This window comes from Dermacentor albipictus, chromosome 2, assembly GCF_038994185.2.
Source record: "Dermacentor albipictus isolate Rhodes 1998 colony chromosome 2, USDA_Dalb.pri_finalv2, whole genome shotgun sequence".
NCBI classification, from domain to species: domain Eukaryota; kingdom Metazoa; phylum Arthropoda; class Arachnida; order Ixodida; family Ixodidae; genus Dermacentor; species Dermacentor albipictus.
In genome coordinates, this window is record NC_091822.1 from 190,922,734 (window position 1) to 190,943,302 (window position 20,569).

At 45.6% G+C, this 20,569-nt stretch overlaps 1 protein-coding gene across 1 annotated transcript in view; it reads left to right on the plus strand.

Annotated features, from left to right (window-relative positions):
* Mondo (MLX interacting protein mondo) overlaps positions 1 to 20,569 on the plus strand; it is a 96,291-nt gene that overhangs the window by 16,108 nt on the left and 59,614 nt on the right. The window contains exons 3-7 of the mRNA XM_065427381.1: positions 3,820 to 3,893; positions 5,720 to 5,845; positions 6,347 to 6,479; positions 11,881 to 11,976; positions 14,061 to 14,131. Of these exons, the coding sequence (XP_065283453.1) occupies positions 3,820 to 3,893; positions 5,720 to 5,845; positions 6,347 to 6,479; positions 11,881 to 11,976; positions 14,061 to 14,131 (500 nt within the window). The remainder of the gene's footprint in view (positions 1 to 3,819; positions 3,894 to 5,719; positions 5,846 to 6,346; positions 6,480 to 11,880; positions 11,977 to 14,060; positions 14,132 to 20,569) is intronic.

Consider the following 20,569-nt stretch of genomic DNA (forward strand, 5'->3'; position numbering starts at 1 on the left):
TTAGAGGGCTGGATGATGCCACGCTCCAGCATGTCGTCAACGTGCTCGTCGATGACACGGCGTTCAGCGGCCGACACACGATACGGACGCTGGCGCAGTGGTGTTTGTTGGCCGGTGTCGATACGGTGAACGACTGCGGACGCCCGGCCCAAGGATGGTTGGCCAATGTCAAATGAGTCACGAAAACGCTGGAGGAGCTTGATGATTTCGGTGTGCTGCGCAGGTGTGAGTTCTGCTTCGACGGAACGAGCGAAGACGTCTACAGGGGCATCGGTCGCGGCGGCAGGAGTTACGGCACAAATCGGAAGTGATGCCGTATCACCAAACATGGTGGCCGGGAGAATGCTATCGAAAGCTTCAGCTGTACCCAGGCACTCGCCGCGGAGTAGGGATGATGGGCAGGCGGATGGATTGCACACGTAAAGGGCAGCAGAACCTTCGCAAAAAGTGATGACAGCAAACGGAAGCAGAAAGTTCCGGCGGCGCGCGCAAGTGGTCGACGGCGTAAACAGGACAGATGAGTTCGCAGCAGAGCTACATAACAGAGGAACCAGAGCGGCGGAGAAAGGTGCAATATCGATGTCAGAGGCGGCAACAACTTTAGGAGAAGAATAGTCGTCAGGGTCAAAACACGGCACTGATAACGTAAGTTCGCAACGAGCGCAGTCGGTAAGAGCTTGATTCACAGATAGGAAATTCCAACCAAGAATAACGTCGTGCGAGGAACGAGGCAGGACGACAAATTCGATAACATGCAGAACACTTTGAATGACAACCCGGGCTGTGCACGACGCTGAAGGCTGAATGCGATGCGAGGTTGCCGTACGCAGAGAAAGAGAGGTAAGGGGAATGGTCACTTTGTTCAAATTGCGGCAGAGCTTCTCACTAATAATAGAAACGGCGGCTCCGGTGTCGATAAGTGCGTGTACGATGACGCCGTCTATGGACAGTTCAATTTCGTTCGCCAGCGCAGAATGAGGCCTTGAAATGTTCGACGGAAACGCAGTTCTTGCCTCTGGAACTGCGACTGCTAGTTTTCCTCTCGGGCTGGGCTGGGTCGGCGAACCATCGGGGAAATGGATCGGCGACGTGGGGAAGGCGACCGGCGTGAATCGAAGGGGATGCGACTGTAAGAGGTGTCCGGAGGAAGGTTGGAGTGGTCCTGACGCGGAAGTCGAGCAGGCCTGTAGCTTGAGGCACCCCCACTGTCAGGTAAACGGGGGCTGCGACGGCGGCAGAATCGTGCTACGTGGCCCGGAAAATGGCATGAATAATAGATTGGCCGGTTATCAGGTGTTCGCCACGGGTTGACGACAGGGGCTCCAGCAGCCGAGTAAGGAACGACTAGCGGACGCGAAGGAGGCGGCGGTACATGGTAGGTGCCGGTGGCCCGGTATGAATCAGGAGCCGGAGGAGCGTAAGGCCGGGCGACAACGTCAGCGTACGTTGGCGGTCCAGCTGCAGGCTGCGGAGGAGGGGCAGATGGCAGCGCCGCAGCAACTTGCGTCTGAATGACGTGACGAAGCGCAGGAGCCAGGGTTGTCGACGGCTCGGGTGCGCTATTCGCCAGAGAGAGTTGGCGTGCGACTTCCTGGCGGATGAACTGCTTTATCTCCGGCATTAAGGCAGAGATGTCGGCAGCGTCGCGACCGAAGGCCATCGGGGAGAGATCCGCAGTGTCCTGCTGAGCAGCGCGTGTGGATGCACGTTGCTTGCGCAGCTCGTCGTACTGCTGGCAAAGCTGTATGACCTCGGCAATAGTGCGGGGACTCTTCGCGACGAGCATCTGAAAGGCATGCTCATCGATGCCTTTCATGACGTGCTTGATCTTGTCTGCTTCATCCATGGATGAGTTGACGTGCTTGCAGAGCGAGAGCACGTCTTCAATATAACTGGTGAAGGTCTCTTCCTGGCGTTGAGCTCGACCACGCAAGCGCTGCTCAGCACGAAGCCGACGAACTGCGGGACGGCCGAAGACCTCAGCCAAAGTCGCCGCGAAAGCCGACCAGGTGGTAAAATCGGCTTCATGATTGCGGAACCATAGGTTGGCCACGTCAGTCAAGTAAAATATGACATTGGTGAGCTTGGCGCGGTCGTCCCACTTATTATAGGCGCTGACACGGTCATATTCGGCGAGCCAGTCTTCCACGTCGTGGTCGTCTGTGCCGCTAAATATAGCCGGATCGCGCTGACGGATAACACCAGAGCAGACGATCGCCGGGGGCACGGGAGCAGCAGCCTGGGACGGTCCCGGTTCATCCATTGTAACAGCTGGTAGTAGCGTCCGACTGCGGAGTTCCAGGATGTTGAAGAGAAACCCAGCAGCTCCACCAAATGCAACGGGGGTGGTGTTCGCCTAGCAGCACTAGCTCTAGGTGGCAGCGGTAGGCTTAAAACAGGTCGGTCCTATCTCGAAACGGGGAAGCAAGCACACCTCGTCGTCTTCTTCTCATCCACTAGCACCATGCCCACTGCCAAGTGCCTTCAGTACATAGCATTAATAATTTGAATGGCATGTTTACAGTACTGCAGCAAGGTTAAGCATACAAATAGGATACCTTGTTCCATCTATAATCTAAGCTCAAGAGGAGGCTGCGTGATCATTGGAGTTTGAAAAGCATTGAGGTTCAAAGCTAGCTTTCTTATTTCTCTCGGTGGCTATGTCATTGTATTGCTGAGCATAAGGTTGCGCCGCAGGTCCAGTCCGAACCATGGAGGATGCATTTTGATTCGAGCAAAATCCAAAAACGCTTGTAGACTTAGATTGAGAGATTGAGGTGTACATTAAAGAACTCCAGGTGGTCAAAATTCATCCAGAGTCCCGCAAGGGCCCTTTCATTATCATATTGGGGTTCTGGCATGTAAAACCCCAGAATTGCAGCTTAGTTTTCAGTGAAATGTGTGTGACAGCAGGCCTGAAATATGCACAGTTTGAACATTAACATGGCGAGTGTTAAAGTTGGGGACAGTTGTCCTGAATTAATGCAATTTACTTTTTAAGGGCCACTCCACGTTGCTTGGAAGACCCTAAAGCATAATGTTAAAGGAGTACTGACATGACATTTTCATCTTTTATCTTTTGCATTAGTTGAAGCTTTAAGCTCTCTAAATACTAGATATACTTGCAAGCATCAGAGTGTCCTAAATATTTTACTATAGTACTTGGTCCTACGAACCATTTTCAGTTTAGGTACCCGGGTGGTAGATCATCATGACTGCCACATGCATGTGCAGCCAGAAGAAATGTGCATAGTGCTTATTTATTTATTTATTTATTTATTTATTTATTTATTTATTTATTTATTTATTTATTTACTTATTTATTAGGACATTGCACTTGGCCTTATTGCTGCATAATATCACCGAATCTTGCTCTGAGTCATAATGTCTTGATAACGTATGATGCCAGGTCTGGCATTTCAAGAAAAACTTTAGTATCAAATTAACATATCTTATAATTGCTTCCCAATTTTTACACTTGCTAAGTGTAACTCTTTTATATATGTGGTGCATGTGGCAGAGTTTCTACAACTTCAAAAATATGTGTCGTGTACTCCTTTAAGGTGCGTAGCTGACAACAACATAATTAAGGGCAGAGATTTATTCTGTTTCTTTCATTGTGATCTGTAAGGTCAGGCTTAGAGTGACAATTGTATTAGCCAGATATATGCAGGCACTTTTTCATTCGTTGCTCAAAAATGCTTTGAAATGACCTCTTTAAAAATATGTATTATTGTGAGGTAACTGACTCGTTATTTTGCATACAGACACTTGTTTTCACAGTATGTTAAGCCTCTGGTTTATTCCTTCTTCATCCAGTTGTGGCCAGAAGAAGTCCTTATGTGTGCCAGTTTGCATCACCACTTGAAGGAGACACTCACAACAAACCTGAGGCAAGTGTCTTATTTACATTTACATTTTGTGGCAGCACACACTTGTGCAGTGCTACTATGGCTGCTGCTTGTGCAAAATGATAGGCAGTCATAAACTAAGCAGCAAATCGATGTCTCATAAGGAATGACGTCAATGCAGATGATATTTTAGTTTGTTTTAATAGGTGTACTTGCCTTTTACTTGTGAGAGTCATACACAAAAATAATTCATCATTTTTAAATATCTGTAGATAGGTATCTGTATTCGACAAAACATTTGAAACTTGACACCTGTGATCTTATTCGTGACAAAGGCAATTAAGTGCGTGATTAGGTTTATAGTCATTGTTATACATTACTTGTTACACAATCTTTAGAAATTATTGTTGTGATTGAGTGTATTTTCACATGCATTATGACAGATATGACCTTCTCTACGCAATGCCTTTGCTTCAGAGTTGGCCGTATAGTTTGGTTGGTAATAAGCGCTGCACATATTTGTATTTGAGTTAATTTTTTTCTTTATAGTGAAGTGTCACCTTGTCTATTCATCCGCAACAAGATAAGTACTTGCCATAGCAGTTGCGAGCGTATGTCGTCTAAGCGTGAACCTTGTATTCACATTTGTCTTTTCTGTTGTCACTTGCTTTATGGCATTTGTTTTGTTTATTCTGGCTACACTTCTTGTTCCAAGTTTATGGCCCTCGTGATGGTTGTCGTCGCCACTCGCGTTGCCTATTCTGATAGCAGGGGACACTTGTGTCGTTCAATCGTGTACCCAGACTTATCTTGCTTTTGTAGTCCTTTTTATTCATTTTTCCTGATAACTCTTTGCCGCTGTGTTCTTCTGGGCTTTGCATGAACGTGATGTTTCCAGTCTGCTCCTGCATATGGTAAATGCTTCCGCAAACGCCTTAACTTGGCACCAATTTCTGTCTGGGACTGGCATATCTTGGCTTGGGTCATTGTGACACCCTTCCTGATCCTGGAACGTTGCTGCACATGGGATGCGTGAGCTTGCAAATGTGGAGATGTACACAACCTGTGTTCCAGTACATTTTTGACTACAACCCATGGTTCTTGCATAACATTTGTTTTCATAAGCAAACAAATAAAGGGGCTGGCAGTGTGAGTCAGTATGGGACAGCATTTTATAGCTGTCTCCTGGAATGATCTACTGGGATGTGCCACGCCTTAGTTTTGCGTATATCTTTGGGCTGAGTTTTTCTGCAAGACAGTGTGTTGCAGATCCGTTAATGAATGGGAAAAAAGATCGTATTGCTACCTCCACCCCTTGGAGGCACACATCTTCATGACAATTTTGTACTTCTTTTTCTAATGTTGTAAAGCAGCGTGCACTTCCTTTAAAGCACTTTTACTTCTTTCTGTGGCATTATGGCATGCCTCAGCTTGTGAATTTACATGTATGTTCCGGTAATGTGAGAGATTGCATGTATAAAGGGTTTTCGCAGTTGATTTTTGAAGCTCGAGATGTTTGAAAGTGCGAAAATACAACAGCGACATATGTGGTTTCTTAAGGTGTCTTATTAATCATTTTATGAGGACCCTCCTGATACTAATTCTGGCACATTTCTTGTGGAATCTTGCTTCACCTAGTTATGGCACCAAATTTCCTAAAGCATCGATTAGAATTAACGTTGATGGATTGCTAGTGACAGGCAGATTCCCCAGATTACTTTTTGCAAAAGGTTTATTACATTGCGCACAATGAAGATTTGTATAATGCAGAGCCTGTCACGGCTATAATGCACCCAAGCATGAGCCGAAGGAAGGCATGAAGAGTGCAACACAGACCTGCTTTCTTATTCGAACTGCTCTTGCTGCAGGCCATTGTCATGGAGGGCAAGTACTGGAAGCGCAACTTCAGCAACATCACCGCCGAGTACAAGAAGTGGAGAATGTTCTTCTGCAAAAAGAACTCGCGGTTTAGGACTGCAGATGACTCCAGCACTGTGAGTAATGTTATATTGAGTAATTCGTATTCAGTAAATGTTAAGTCAGAAGCTTGCACAGCTGTGCTTCCATTTTCTGATATCTACAAGACTAAAGGCTTGCTGTTAAAGATTTTATTGCATCAGAAGCTACATCTTTTCCTCTGATCATTTCACTTGGGTGCTATTCTAAACCACAGCATAAATAATATTGTTTGTTTACATCATGCCTTCTCATACACTGGGAATGTTTCATGTAACAAAAAATAAAGAGAGTATTGTATATGTAGAATTCTTTCTTGAAAATTGTGACAATGTGAGCACTGCTGTACTACTATAGCTGGTGCTTCTGCGCATAGTTGCTACCTGTCATCAGTCTTGCAGTTTTCTTGCAGATAAGTTCATCTATAGGGAAATATTGCAGCCATACAACAATGCAGTTCATTGTCATAGTTCTGCCATGTGAGAATTTTGCTCCTGTGCATATTTTGTACAGTAATATGGCCGAGTGGGTCGTTGCAGAATCCTGTAGACTTGGACCTTCGTTGGCTGTCTCATGGCGGTTCAATAGACGAAGACTTCTTTATGGACCTCTCGGAGAGTCTCTTCAGCAGCCTAAATCAGCCATTTGACTTCCCAAACCCTAGGGAAATAGGTAAGCTTGTGTTGCTTTTGTGGAATTGGTCTTGTTCACACAGTCAGTTGCATGTTGCTTACACCACTATCTTTAGCATTCAGCATTGGCACACATCAAACTGTTTCGTGTGGCTGTCTGTGATGTGCATGGTGTGCATAGCAGCTAAGTGCTGCAGGTGCTTGCATGCCCATTGTTACAAAACACAAGCATATGATAGTGGTTTCACAGCACTTAGAAATATTTAACAAGATTATTTGGGGATTTTGAATGCCCTATGACCTCACATACTTCAAATGGTGAGAATGATGTCTTTCATGAAATATTTGGTATTCTAGATATTCCACCCCATTTTTAAATTTAACCATTTACAAAACTTTAGACTTCTTTGTAAGGCTTGGCAGACTAGCTGTCTTTAAAGGCTAAACGCCATGAGCGTGATTTTGAGCTCGACAGCGATGAGCAACGGCTTCGAGCGATGGATCGGGCCGTCGCTTGAACAGATCGTTCAGTACTACAAATCTAGAATTTGTCGCTCGTTGCCCGGAAGTGCTATGAGCGACTAGCCAATAGCGCGAAGCCGGAACTGGATGTACATAACTGAAGTACTTCCAATTGTCACACGGAACGAACAAACGATTGAATTTTTATACGTGCAAAGAACCTACTGGAAGACCTTCAGAAATATTTTATGCTGCTTTTTACAGTAAAACATGTCAACTTAAGTTAATAAAGCACGTGTCACGCTAGTTTCGGCGCCTATATTGCTGCCCTCATACCGGCAACAATGGGGAGACTTCGCCCGAAGTCATTGCTCGCTCGCATGGTGTATGACTTGCTGGGGACGAAGCGAACGCGACAGCCAACTTCATCGCGTCGCTTGTTGCTGTCGCACGCAAGATTGCTTGCATGGGGTTTATACTCAAGACAAATTCATTTCAGTAATTAATCTACTTATTCACTCCCTCTGCACTGACTCTGAACAGTTGCATGTCCTGCACATTCTCCAACCAGGTTCATGTAGTTTCAGTGCACTCGCATGCCGCCTGGTCACTTTGTTAGTGGCAATAAGTCTGTGGAAATATGTCTTGAAGTGGAATCAAATGTTAATTTATTAACGACATATAACTAAAGCATGTTCAATATACAGTCGAACACGGATATATCGAACTCGAAGGGGATCGCGAATTAATTCGATATATCAAAAATTCGATATAAAAAATACAGTCCCAGAGACTTTACCTGTGGCGGACGATGACCTACCGATCGGCGCATTGAAGAATGACAACTATTTCCGCATACATGACGCAACGTAATGCTTTATTTGCGTGAAAAAAAATCGCTTATGTTGGTCTGCTTCTTCGCCTTGCAAATGAAATTAAAGACGCCAACCTCAATCTTATCGAGGCTGTTCAGGTGCGAAAGCCCGGTTCCTTCCATGTCGCCGCAACAACGGCGAATCAAGCTGAACGCTGCCGCACTTCAGCGGCGGAGTACGAGCGTGTAGCCGCGCCCTCGTCCGGACGATCTTCGTCGCCACTCGAGCTGTCAGCCTGGGTCCCTCCGACTGCAGCTACAATATCCTCGTCGGTGAGGCTCGCAACAGCCTGAACATTGCTGTCAACGTTCACATAATCGTCAGCAGACACTTCGGCTGGAACGGCAGCCGGGAAAAGGGACGACAACTCGCGAAACGCGTCGTCCATGCACTCATTGTCGCCGTCGCCGTCTTCGCAGGTTTCAGGAAGTTTGGCTGTCACGAGGCCTGCCTTCCGGAAGCAGTTGGCCACAGTATCCTGCTTCACGTCTCTCCAGGCGCCCGTCATCATTTGAATGGCCCCCAGCAGGTCAACCTTAAGCTCGGTGCCCATGCGGAGGCTCACCAAAAGCCTATCAATGAGTCGCCTCCTGTAGCCGACTTTGAACGACTTAATGATGCCCTGGTCGAGTGGCTGCAACTTTGCTGTCGTGTTCGCCGGCAGAAACTTGAGCGCGATGTTTTCAAGCTTGCAGGTGGTGTGATGGGCCGAGCAGTTATCAACGAGGAGGCAAGCGTGACGCCCCGATTTGCCCAGTTCGGCGTCCCACGCTTGCAGCCATTCTGTGAACAGCTGACACGTCATCCACGCCTTCTTATTGAAGGCGTAGCGAACGGGGAGCTGCTTACAGTTTTTGAAGCAGCGTGGTGCCCTTGCTTTGCCAATCACAAAGGGCTGGAGCTTTTGAGAGCCATCCATGTTAGCAGCGAGCAGAACGCTCACGCGGACTTTGCTCATCTTGCCCCCGTGACACGTGCTGCCCCGGACGTCGAGTGTCTTGCTGGGCAGCATCTGCCAAAACAACCCGGTCTCGTCGGCGTTGAAGATTTCCGCGGATGAAAACTTCGCGCAAATTTCCGGCCATTCCTTCGAAATCCACTGCTGGATATCCTGGCTGATGACGGCTCCGCTTTCCCCAGAAATGGTTTTGCCAACTATCTTATGGCGGTTCTTAAACCTCTGCAGCCACCCTGTGTTGTCGGCGAAGTTGTCACTACCGAGTGCAGCGGCAAACCATTTGGCTTTAGCCATTAGCATTGGGCCATCCACCGGAATGTTCTTAGCCCGCACCTCTAAAAACCACGCATAGAGGGCCTTTTCAACTTTCTCGTGGGCAGGAGCACGCACACGACAAGCTCCCAACGTTCGTAACTCCGCCGCTTTCGACTTTATGTCCGCCTTGTTTTTTAACAAGGTGCTTAGAGTGCTCCGAGGAATCCCGAAGTCGTCTGCCACCGTCGCACTTTTCTCGCCCGCCTCAACACGCTGAATGGCTTTCAGCTTTGTCGCAAAGTCCAGGTTCTTGCGCTTCTTGACGCTGCTTGTGCTTGCTGCGGCCATTGCTTCCGTGTCAGCTCACCACGATCCAGTCACACGTGTCGTGAGACGCACGCAAAACAATAATGAACACGAAACACAAGAACGCGCACCAAACACAAGAATTCACATGTGCACCGCGCAGCCACCGCCAACAAAGCGCTCGCGATGGCCACCTCCGAGGGCGACAGCGACGTACGAAAGGCACGAGCTGTGGTTGGCTGAGCAAAACTCGTCAAAAAGCAACAAGAAAAAAAAGGCAAAAGGAGGAGACCACCGCCGCCTTCGTTCCTGGCTACCTTTTCCGAGCCGATCACTATGGTTACGCGGGGGAAGGATGAGGGACATTGGGAGAGAGAAAAATAAAAGCAGTTCCGCAAGCAGGGTGTTGCCGCAAGTCGGAGAGCGTGCGCAGCGGGAGTACCGTCTGAGCGTCCCTCCCTCTCTCTCTCACATTTTCCGAGCCTTTCGGGGGAGGCGCGGAGCACGCGGGTGCAGCGAGTGCCAAGATCGCGCGGCGTTCTATATATCCAATGGCGGGTAAAAATATCGTGCGATATAAACGTACGAATTTCTATACTTTTACACAGAATTTTCAAGGGGATAATTTACGAGTTCGATACAGACAATAATTCGATATATGTGGGTTCGATATATCCGCGTTCGACTGTAGTTTCCAAACACTATCCGGGGCTTTCAATAACTTTCTGAGCATCAAGGATGGATTGATGTTATATTGATTAGATCTTAACATACACAAGAATGCTCTAAGTCGTCTAAGCGAAGGAGCAGCCAAATACTGCTGCATCATGCCTTCATCTTCTTCTTCTCCCACTGCACTGGCTAGCCACTGGCTCATTAAGTACTGTGTTTACGTAATGTACGAACCATTTCGGGACCCGCCATACCATGCTTCGACAAAATCAGAGTCCTGGGTATGATCATAGAGATAAAGACGTCAATGCCTCTACGGTTCAGAAGCTCATCACCAGAACCAACAACGCTATCGAGCTCATCAGAAGAATTGCCAATAGACACAGGGGCCTCAAGGAACATAATCTCATCGAACTCATACACGCGTTAGTCACTTGTCATTTCGCATACGTTGTGGCAATGCTCCATTGGTCACCATCCGAATGAGACAGACTTAATGCCCAAATCAGAAAGGTCACCAAGCAAGCCCTCGACATTCCGACCAGCACCAGCAACGAGAAGCTGGGGCACCTGGGCATGCACAACACCCTGGAAGAAATTGCCGAAGCCCAGCAGCGCGCCCAGCTTGCTAGGCTTTCGATGCCGCCTCCGGGGCGCGCGGTCCTAGGGAAGCTAGGCTTTGCTCAAGGAGACATAGAAAAAGACTTTGCGGACCTCCCACGGGACATCCGCACCAAGATCACGGTCAGACCTATACCCAGAAACGTACACCCCGAAACCAACAGGGGCAGACGATAAGTGAAAGGATGATTCATCCTTAACCGAGCCTTGGCGAACCGCAAACACTCAGCTTTTGTGGACGCGGCGGCATATGTGGAAAACAAAGCTTTCGCAGTGGCAGTTGTGAACGGCCGTGGATCCACAAGATATGCAGCCACGGTAATTGCAAGGAAGCCTGAACAGGTCGAACAGGTTGTAATTGCTGTTGCGCTCACCGACGACAATCTTTCCCATATCTGCAGCGACCTGATAGCCGCTATCAGAGCTTTCCAAAAGGGCACGGTCTGCGCACAGGCTCTCAGAATTGTTGCAAAGAAAGAGATTAAGAACCACATCATGTACTGCTTCCTGGGACACTTAGGACCAAAGATCGGCGACGTCCCCAACCTTAATAAGGTGGCACACGAGGCTGCGCGCGCGCTTACAGACTGTGCGGCTTCACTTGACCACTGGGAGAACATAGACGCCCCTACTACATACAACGAAATCACTAAACACTACTACCTACAAGGTAGAGAGTATAGCACGCTACACCGCATGCTCACTCGAGCTCAATCGGTTACACTCAGAATGCTACAAACAGACACATACTCCACGCGAAACAGACTACACCATTACATGCCGGAGCTCTATGACAAGTCTTATTGCACCAATTGCAATACATCCCTTAACGTATATTATTTACTCTGGCCATGCTCGCAAGCTCACATAAACTCCCAACTGGACAAGCGCAAGTTTGAAAAAGCAATCCGGAGCGAAGAACTCGCTCCCCAACTCTGGGTCGTTCAGCAGGTCCATGACGCCGCCAGGAAACCCAGCCTCCCGGTTCCATCGTGGGAGACCCCCACTCCATGAGAGCCCAAAGCTCTCGTGGCCTGCAGGACCTTGAATAAAGTTGATTTCCTTCCTTCCTGCTGTATGTCAGAACTTAAACACAATTAATGCACTCAAATGAGACTAAAACACTCGTGATAAAACAGATCTTGGAATGAACTGGACACTAGGTCAAATGGTATTTTGGCTCTATTTAATTATTTTCCAGATCTTTTTTTTTTTTCGATGTTCTTGTGGTGTTATGGCAGTAATTGTGGTTTCGGCTGGTAATTGTGCACTTATGCTTGTCTGTCTGGCAGCTACAAGGGCTGGCATAGCTGATTTCATCCAGCCAGGCCTCATCCAGCTGCAGCCAGCATTTGATGACTTTATGGACACGCTGGAACCTCTGTCAGGTGAGTGACCAACTTAAATGCATCTTCTAGAGGGGATTTGCTTAGTTCCGCTCCCCTTGCTCTTTCCTTTCCGACATTTAGCTCCCCACTGCCCCCCCCCCTCTTTGATTTTATTTAAAGCCGCTTCTTTATATGAAATGAAAGGCTGTTTTTCTTTACCCTGTAGAAATTGATGACTCAATATTACAGCTGCTTGTGTCTTGTGTTGGAAGTTGTATGGTCTCATATGGTCTCATGGTACAAAGGAATGACAACACAGCAGTGGAAACAAAAGGGCATTTATTGCACTTTCTAAAAATGAGCAAGCTAACTAGCACATATGAGCAAACAGGAAAGCGCCTGCGGGTCGGTCCTGCAGAGCACCCCGCTAAGCGTGCACGTGGTCCGTTTGTGTGCGCCAAGTTCCTGCAGCCAAATACAGTGAAACCTCGTTATCCCGTAGTTGGCCGGAGCTCAGAAAAAGTACGCACTAAATGGTTGTACTGCTTAACCGAAATAGCATGAGATCGCGCACTTACCTGTCAAAAACGGAACTTGGAGAGAGTGCGATGAAAGGGGAAAAAACATGCAGTCTTTATTTACTTCACGCAACAAACGTGTTATTTTTGTTTGATGCCGCGGCGGCCTAGCAGTGACGACAGCGGCCTCAAACTTGCTGAAGCTGTGAGCCAGCTTTTCAGCCAGCCCCCTATTCTCGGCAAACACTCGCATGGCAGATTCCTCGCTGGCGTTACATATTCTCTGTGCACAGGCGCGGTAGTGTTGCAGAAGTCACTGGGCACCTTTTCATTGCGGGGTGGTGTTCTCGTCGCGACGATTGCATTTATGAGGCTGACGTAATGTGCAGCTTCTGCCACTGTCAGGCCTGAATCATCCCCTGTCGCTTTCCCTGTCGTCCTTATCACTATCGCTAGGCGACATTTCGGCAACAACAGGGGCAACAATGGCGAAACGTAGAACCTCATAGCCGACATCTCTTTACGGTTGCAGCAGCGCTGCCGAACAACTTCTTCGCATTCCAAATGCCACACACCGTAGTCAACAGTAGACCCATGTTGTGTGCCAGAACCAACTTTTCGCGTCACATTCAATAGCACAAACGATGTCTAATTTTTCTTCTAAGCTAAGCACCCGGTGTCTTTTATATCCGAGTTTCGGCATGACGCGAGTTCTCGCTTGCATGACGCCACAATGCTGTATGGCACGGCACCAAAATGATATTGATGGGGCTTCACGCACAAACGCACAGGGCGCTTGGAGGTCATTGTGCTGATTTCTGAGGCTTGTTGTTCTGCCAGGCCGCCCGATGGAGATGACGCACCGTCGTGTTTGCGCGACGAAAAGTGGAAACACTACGTGTTAAGCAATACGTGCGCAATAAGCTGGTATGGTTTATGCAGATACAAAACACATTACGTTCAGTGGCCGCTGAGCCGGGGATTTGACTTTACTACTTTTAAAACGAAACTACTGTTTAAGTACGGTTTAACGAAGTTTTACTGTAGGAGGATTTCCTTTTGCGTCCAAGTATTCCAGCCGTCGGGTGGCATTAGCAGTGGAACACTCATGCCACCTCTCGTGCTACTGTGCAACTACTGACCATCAGCGCTGCACCTGCTATGTGGGGATGCTGGATTCCCAGAGTGAGAGCCATGCGGGGAAAACAATGTCGAGTCAAGCATCCCCACATAGTCAAGTGTCACAAGTCTAGCATCTTTCAGAAAAAGGCACCTAAGTTGGCAGAAAAATTTTATATTGTCACATAAGAATAATTACTATTAAGTTTTTAATTCACATGTTTTTTATACTTTGCTCATTCTTAAGGTCTGAAATATATAAATCTAGGATAATAACTCTGGAAGTTTGCTTTTGCTTAACATTTAAATTGGCTGACTTTTATGACACAGGGGAGAATGGTGAGAATGGTTCACTGGTTAAATTTTCAGAGGCTGTAGGCAAAACAAGAATCACGCAAATGAGGTTTGTGTGAAAGCCACATTGCTTATGTTGTGAAGCTGCGTTTGATATGTCATTCGATTTTTGTCAGTTTGCATGCATATTATAAATACATCTTCTTCTTGTAGATTACTTCAACTCAAAGCTTCCAACACTGCCGGAAGAAAGCTCTCTCAGCACTGAAGGTGCTCCTGTTCAGGTTAGCACTTCTTTACTTATACGGTTGAACCCACCTGCAACAATATCAGTTTTACATATCAGATATAGCAATGAGCAGCTGATGCACAGTCAGCTTTTGTATGTGTTCTATGGTACAATAAACCATTTGCTATAATGCTCCCATGTCGCATTTTTTTTAATAACAATTAAATGTGGCTGAAGGCTGTGGGCTTCAAAAGGGGAAAAAAAAATCTGAAAAAAAAAAGAAAAATATGAGCCACATTGCCACATCCTCTGTGCTGTGCACCTGCACGGCACGCCTTAATTGCTCCTCTCCTGTCTCCTTTCCATCCTCGGGAGGGGGAGACTGGAGAGGGGCAATATGTCAAGCAGACAAGTTAAGTGCACTTACTCAGAGTGCACTTTGGGATCTTGAGTGGCACTTTAGGCTACTGCTAAATGTGAAAGCAGAGTGCAGTAGCAGTTAAAAAAAATGGTGACAGACTAAGAGCGCGTTTTTTTGAAGAGGTAGATATTAAAAAAATTCTAAAAAGTGATTGTGTTACACTGTATTATAAATAAAAAGAAACTTAATCCATTTTTCTCAACAAGAAATGAAAAGATTTTTTATTGTAAGAGTGTTGCAAATCAATGCCGGCCTAGACGAATGCCTAGCCAATCCAGAAAAACATGGTGGCTTGCAAAGATGTGGCATTTGATCCTGCTAGAAAAGAATGTGAGCGAGTTCTGTGCTGATTACTTTGTTAAAAGCTGTTCAACAACCAAAATGAACTTCTGTGTCCTTTATTTATCTATTACATTTTATGCCATTGAAACTGCTGGCGGCAAGGCTACGCACTTGGCCAGCGAAGTGCGTTCCGTGAATTCACTATGACTGGAGTGCACTCTTCTGCAAGTACTCTCTACTTGCAACCTTTAGATTTGGGAATGTGCACTTAAAGTAAAGGACACTCTCTGCAAATGCACTTAAATTGCCTGCTTGACAGGGGTCTAAGGTGTGCCATGCAGGGTGCTTGGCACAAAAGTCAGGTTGTGCAGCACAAAGCTGGGGAAGTGGCAAAGGGGCTCGCATTAGTTTTATTTTTCTAGAATTTGCTTTGATTTATAATGTGGCATGGGAACATTGTGGTAAGCAGTTTATTTTACCATAGAACACACATAGAAGTTCAGGGTGGGGTAGCTGCTCATTGTTACACAAGTAGTGTTAAAACCTGTAATGCTTTAAGTGGGTTCAACTGTGCTTTCTGTCTAAATAAGATGATAGAATGTTAGTCGCCTCTGCCTTTTTCCTTTAACCCAGTTTGAACAATTATTGGCTATAACAATGGGATTTTCTTAGCACTTGAATATTCTGATAAGTCGGTTTGACTGCAAATATTTTGCTTTGTTCAAATCGGAGTGCTGTGAACTTGCATGGGTTCAGCACTGCTTAATTGAGCTGTTCTATCAGTTCTTTGTGGGCATGAAATTGCTAATTCGATCTTGACATGTGAATAGGTCAGTTGATTCGAATAAGAAGGAATCAGTTGCAGTTATTCCCACAAACGCATTGGCCACACCTGATGTGCAAGCATTAGTTTTGCAACATTTGAAGTGCAGTGCAGCAGCCATGCACGGCACACATATGCATGGCATGGCAATGTGCTCTCTCATCTCATTTCTCTTGCCATTATCTCGTGGATTTTACCACGAAAATGTTGTGCATTTGTTTGGACTACAGTTGTAGCATTCACTATCAGGAGGGCATTGCCCTGTGCTCATGAACTTGAATGTATTTCCAAGTTTTAAGGCAGTTGCAGGAACATGCCTAAAGGAATGACTCTTTGCTTTGCCTTGCTTTTTTTCCACCAGTGTGCATATTTAGTTCTTCATGTAAATACAATCACCTGGAAGCCAGTGCCCCTTCACTTTCTACCTGTTCATTATTTCCTAAATCTGTGTGTGCTGTGAACACTATTCAAGTCAATGTTTTATATGCATGAAGTTATATGGAATTTTGAAGGGCAATTACAATTCGTTATAACCATTAATTCATTATAGCCCATTTTGTTATAATGAGGTTAGTCTATATTTGCAGTGCAGTCCACCATTCAAGGGAAGGCACAGGTGTGTTTCTCAATTATAGGGCACTTTAGTATTGGGCACCCACAAAAGCACCTCAAATCCAAAGTCCTGAGGAAAACCAATGCCAACTACTCCTCACCATTTGCTGCAGATCCACGCATTTGTCGAAAAGCTTTGACAGCAGAGGAAACGACATGCACCAGAGTGAAAGTTCACGATGGTGCCATTTATTGTTCGTTGTACACAATGCCAGCTAGTTGAAATACAAGAAATAGTTTCTCAATGAAACACTCTGGAATCGGAGGTTGTTCGACTCATCACACAGGAATACCTAGTGAACGCTTTCCCATGCCGTACTTCGACGCCTAAGTCGTCCAGAGATTACATCCTGTAAATGTAAGCATGCTCACAGGATCATGTTCACCTCTGCAGCTGCTGTGCTCCAAAGCCAAGCACAAAGCATAGGAGCACTCGTGCCATCGCTTGTAATAGCTGCTTGATGGCAACACTGGTCCACCGCCAGTGCGTATGTGTCGTGCGGGGAAGCGTAACCAAGAGACACGAGAGTCATGTAGGGTAGACCAATGTCGAGGAAACACAAGAGATTCGAGCATCTCTGCAAGATTTACCATAAAAGGAGACTTCATTCACACCACATGTTTGTGTGTTCACCTTAGCAGTGAGCCCCACCATGTTCCTGCCCAGAATGCAGTTGACCTCAAATAAGTTACCAAATTTTCTTTCTGTGTAAGCGTGCACCTGGAAGTTGAGGCTCAAGAGTATGTACGACATCTGCAGCACCTACCTTAATTTTAGGCTGTATACTTAGGTCACGATATTTTTGCAATGGTACGTATTCGTTACAGGTTATTTCTTCTCTTAGTGTGCCCACAAGACATGTGGCCATAGGTCATGCTGCAATACTTCCATGGGAAATACGTCTACAGCTGCTCAACCTGCACAACTCCTCTCCGACTACCCTCCAACCATTTGAACTTAACGTTCGCAGCATTTAAGCTGTGCTATAAAGAATGTTGATAAAAGTCAGTCCGCTAGCCCTACTAAAATTTAACCACGGATATTAAAATAGTGTGCTCTTTCCATTTGATTTTATCTTTATCTAATATTTAAAAGATAGTTTTCTACTGGCGAGTTGCCACAGGACTAGAAAGTAGCTAATGCAAAACCAATTCATAAAGGAGGTTTGAAAAAACAAAAACAAAATGATGTGACAAACTATGGCCCTATTTCACTTTCATCAATTTCATGTAAGGTCATAGAGCATATAATATGCAAGGCTATATTGAAGCAATTAATGGACAATGTGTTGCTAACAAACAGACAACACAGTTTTTGCATGGGACTTTCATGTACGACAAAACTATATGATACTGAAGTACTATAACGCCAAACAGACGACACAAGAAGAGACACTGACGAGCGCTTTCCGTGTCTCTTCTTGTGTCGTCTGTTTGGTGCTATAGTACTTCAGTAACATGCACCAACTAGCCCAACAAAAAGTTCTTCTGGAATCTCTTTATGACATAGTGTCAGCAATCGATTTGGGTGGGCAAACAGACTGCATTTTTCTAGACTGCCGTAAAGCATTTGACAGTTTTCTATTCCTTGTTTCTTGAAAAACTTGGCATGTTAAGTATAGATTCTAGCGTTGTTAGATGTATTGAGCTGGCAGCGTGTTGTGCTGAATGGTACTGCTTCAGATTACCTTCCGAGTCCTTTTTCATTTCTTGTTGATATGAATGACATTAGCATAGGCATTAGCTCCAACAAGCGTCTGTTTGCAGATGACTGCATTTTATGTAGAAAAATAAGTAAGCAGCATGATGTCATCCAACTTAGCTAAGCTGATCTAGAACGTATTTCGGAGTGCAGACTTTTGGGCTAGTAGTTTTGATACAGTTATCGGGGTCATAGTGCTTAACTGATGCAAACAAGGAAGAATGACAAGCATGTGTTTCAACTTTTGGCTGATTTTTATTTTCAGAGGTAAGGTACAGTAAAACCCTGTTAACTCAAAGTTGTAAAAAGCAGAAACATTTTGAAAAACACAGAGTTTCTAGATAAGTGAATTCTTGAAAATGTAAGCCCCTGGCCACAATAGGTCACACAGAGCCTTTTGAAATAGGCGCAAGTGGTGGGTAAATTTCTCACAAAAGTTCAATATACAAGGAGCGGTGTTTTTAGTGAGATAAATGTTCATGTCAGGCATTTACGGGCAAAGCACAGAGCAAAGACCACTGTGTCAGCCCAGTAACGGTATACTGTGCTGGCAAGGTCGCTTTCGCCAAAGAAGGCCAGCTACAACAACTCCAGAGGCAGTGGTTTGCTGCACGAAGCCTGCAGTGGGGTGCACAGAAGGTGCGTGTTGCGGGCCAACTTTACTGTGAATCTAGGCATGGCTTGCCCTCGATGCCAGGCCAGGGAAGAGACCATCAAGCATGTTGTCCTTGGATGTCCTGGCTTGCATCTCGCTGTACCCCGTACCCGGGGACCCACAACAGATAATTGCAGTGATACGCCCACCGTAACACTCGACTTCCGTGGCACCGGGGAACCTCCCCGCTGGGATGCAGAACTACAAAGTGGCGGCTAGAACACTGGTGGAGTGATCAAGTGCTGTAGCAGCCACGGTTTGTGAAAAGTGTGAAGGCAGCAGCAGATGTGCCGGCAGAGTCGCATTAGCAGAATTTTTAGTTTTTTCTTTTTTGCCATTTACTTTATAGCCCGATCCAGCATTGCCTGTTCATCTCCCAATTCAAAGAGATCTGGCTGCAGGCATCATCATCATCACCAACCAGATGCTGTTGGCCATAGCCGCTGACACATTCAAAAAGTTTAGTCATGTGAAATATTTCAAAAGTGCTTGTAAATAAAAAAAAAGTGATCGGCCAAAAATACTGCCGCAGGGCCATGATATTGTAGCTATGCCTTCCACTGAATTATATGACACTCTTTCATCTACCATTCTCCACTGGCTTATCCTATTCATAACGTGGGTGGAGCATCGCTATGACCACTGATGAAGTGGTGTAAAAAATGGAACTGGAAAAAGGCATCGCTAGAAAATAGCGGCCCTGAACTTGTTACTTAAGAAAAGGCTAAAAACATACCAAAAATTCGGCACAGCTGTATCATGAAAGGAGTCAACTTCATTAGTTTTCTAGCGCACATGTATGTATGCATGCATGTGCGCAGAATGTCGACAGTTTGCTTATTATCTATGCTATGCATGAAATTCCAGCCAGCAGGGAACGGTGTATGATAAGAGTGGCATAAAATCAACCGGTATTCGCTACAAACTTGCAGTCCTGTCACTTTTTGGCACTATAACAGCTGTGCACGAGGTATGGAAACCTTTTGGTAGTGACTTTTTGCAAACATTTTTGCAGTCATAATTTCGTGGCATGGGGAGTATGGGGCAAAAGCATTTTGCAATAAAAGGTGAGATACATGGAGTTGATACCAAGCCAGGAAAGAATTTCGGCTTAACAGATATTTCGAGATACCAGAGTTCAAGTAAACAAGTGTTTACTGTATTGATATCCAACATAACTACACCAGATAGCAACAAACGAAAACAGGCAGTGCAAATCACCACACACAGATCTACAGAGTCAAGAAAGGCCATTTTCCTTCTACTCAGAGCTACTGACAGGGCACTAACACAGCTAGCACCTACTCTTACAATCAAGCTTGTTTCCACAATTTCTCGCATACCTTTATCCGCACTTCTGTATGACGCGCAACATTCCATAAGCAATGGTTCACAACCACAATCATTACAGTGCACTTATAAATGCTCATCCCGATACCAGTTCTACATTTGCTTATGCTCCCTTAATCTGTCATTTAGGCATCTCGCACTTTGCATGTTCAGTATGAATGACCATTTTATGGCGAAAAGCTCGAACAAAGTAGTGGACTTCCTTGAGAACAAATCTGGACAAAAGTTGTCTGCCTGCCCCACTAATATCAAGGACTTGTGTTATCCTATGCCTCAAGATGTATTATTCTATGCCTAATGTGATGCATTGAAGAATGCATAGATAGATATACCAACATTGCATTTCAATCTCAAACAGATATGTCGACCAGCAAGTTCTTAGAGCTTCTGGCATTTTATCTAAGATGAACCTTTGTAGATTGTGATGGGCTCATTTACATTTAAAAAAAAGGAGCTTGTATTGGGTTGTGCTTGTTGCCTTTCTTGAGTGATCTGCTTGTCACCCACCATGACAGATGTCTAAAACAAACCATGAGGGCATCAGAATTTTTTTTTTTAGTTTTGGGTAAATAGGTGATTACCTAGTGTTGTATGAATTTAACCCAGATAGCACTTGGACAGTGAATGATGTGGTCGCCTTTTTCCACG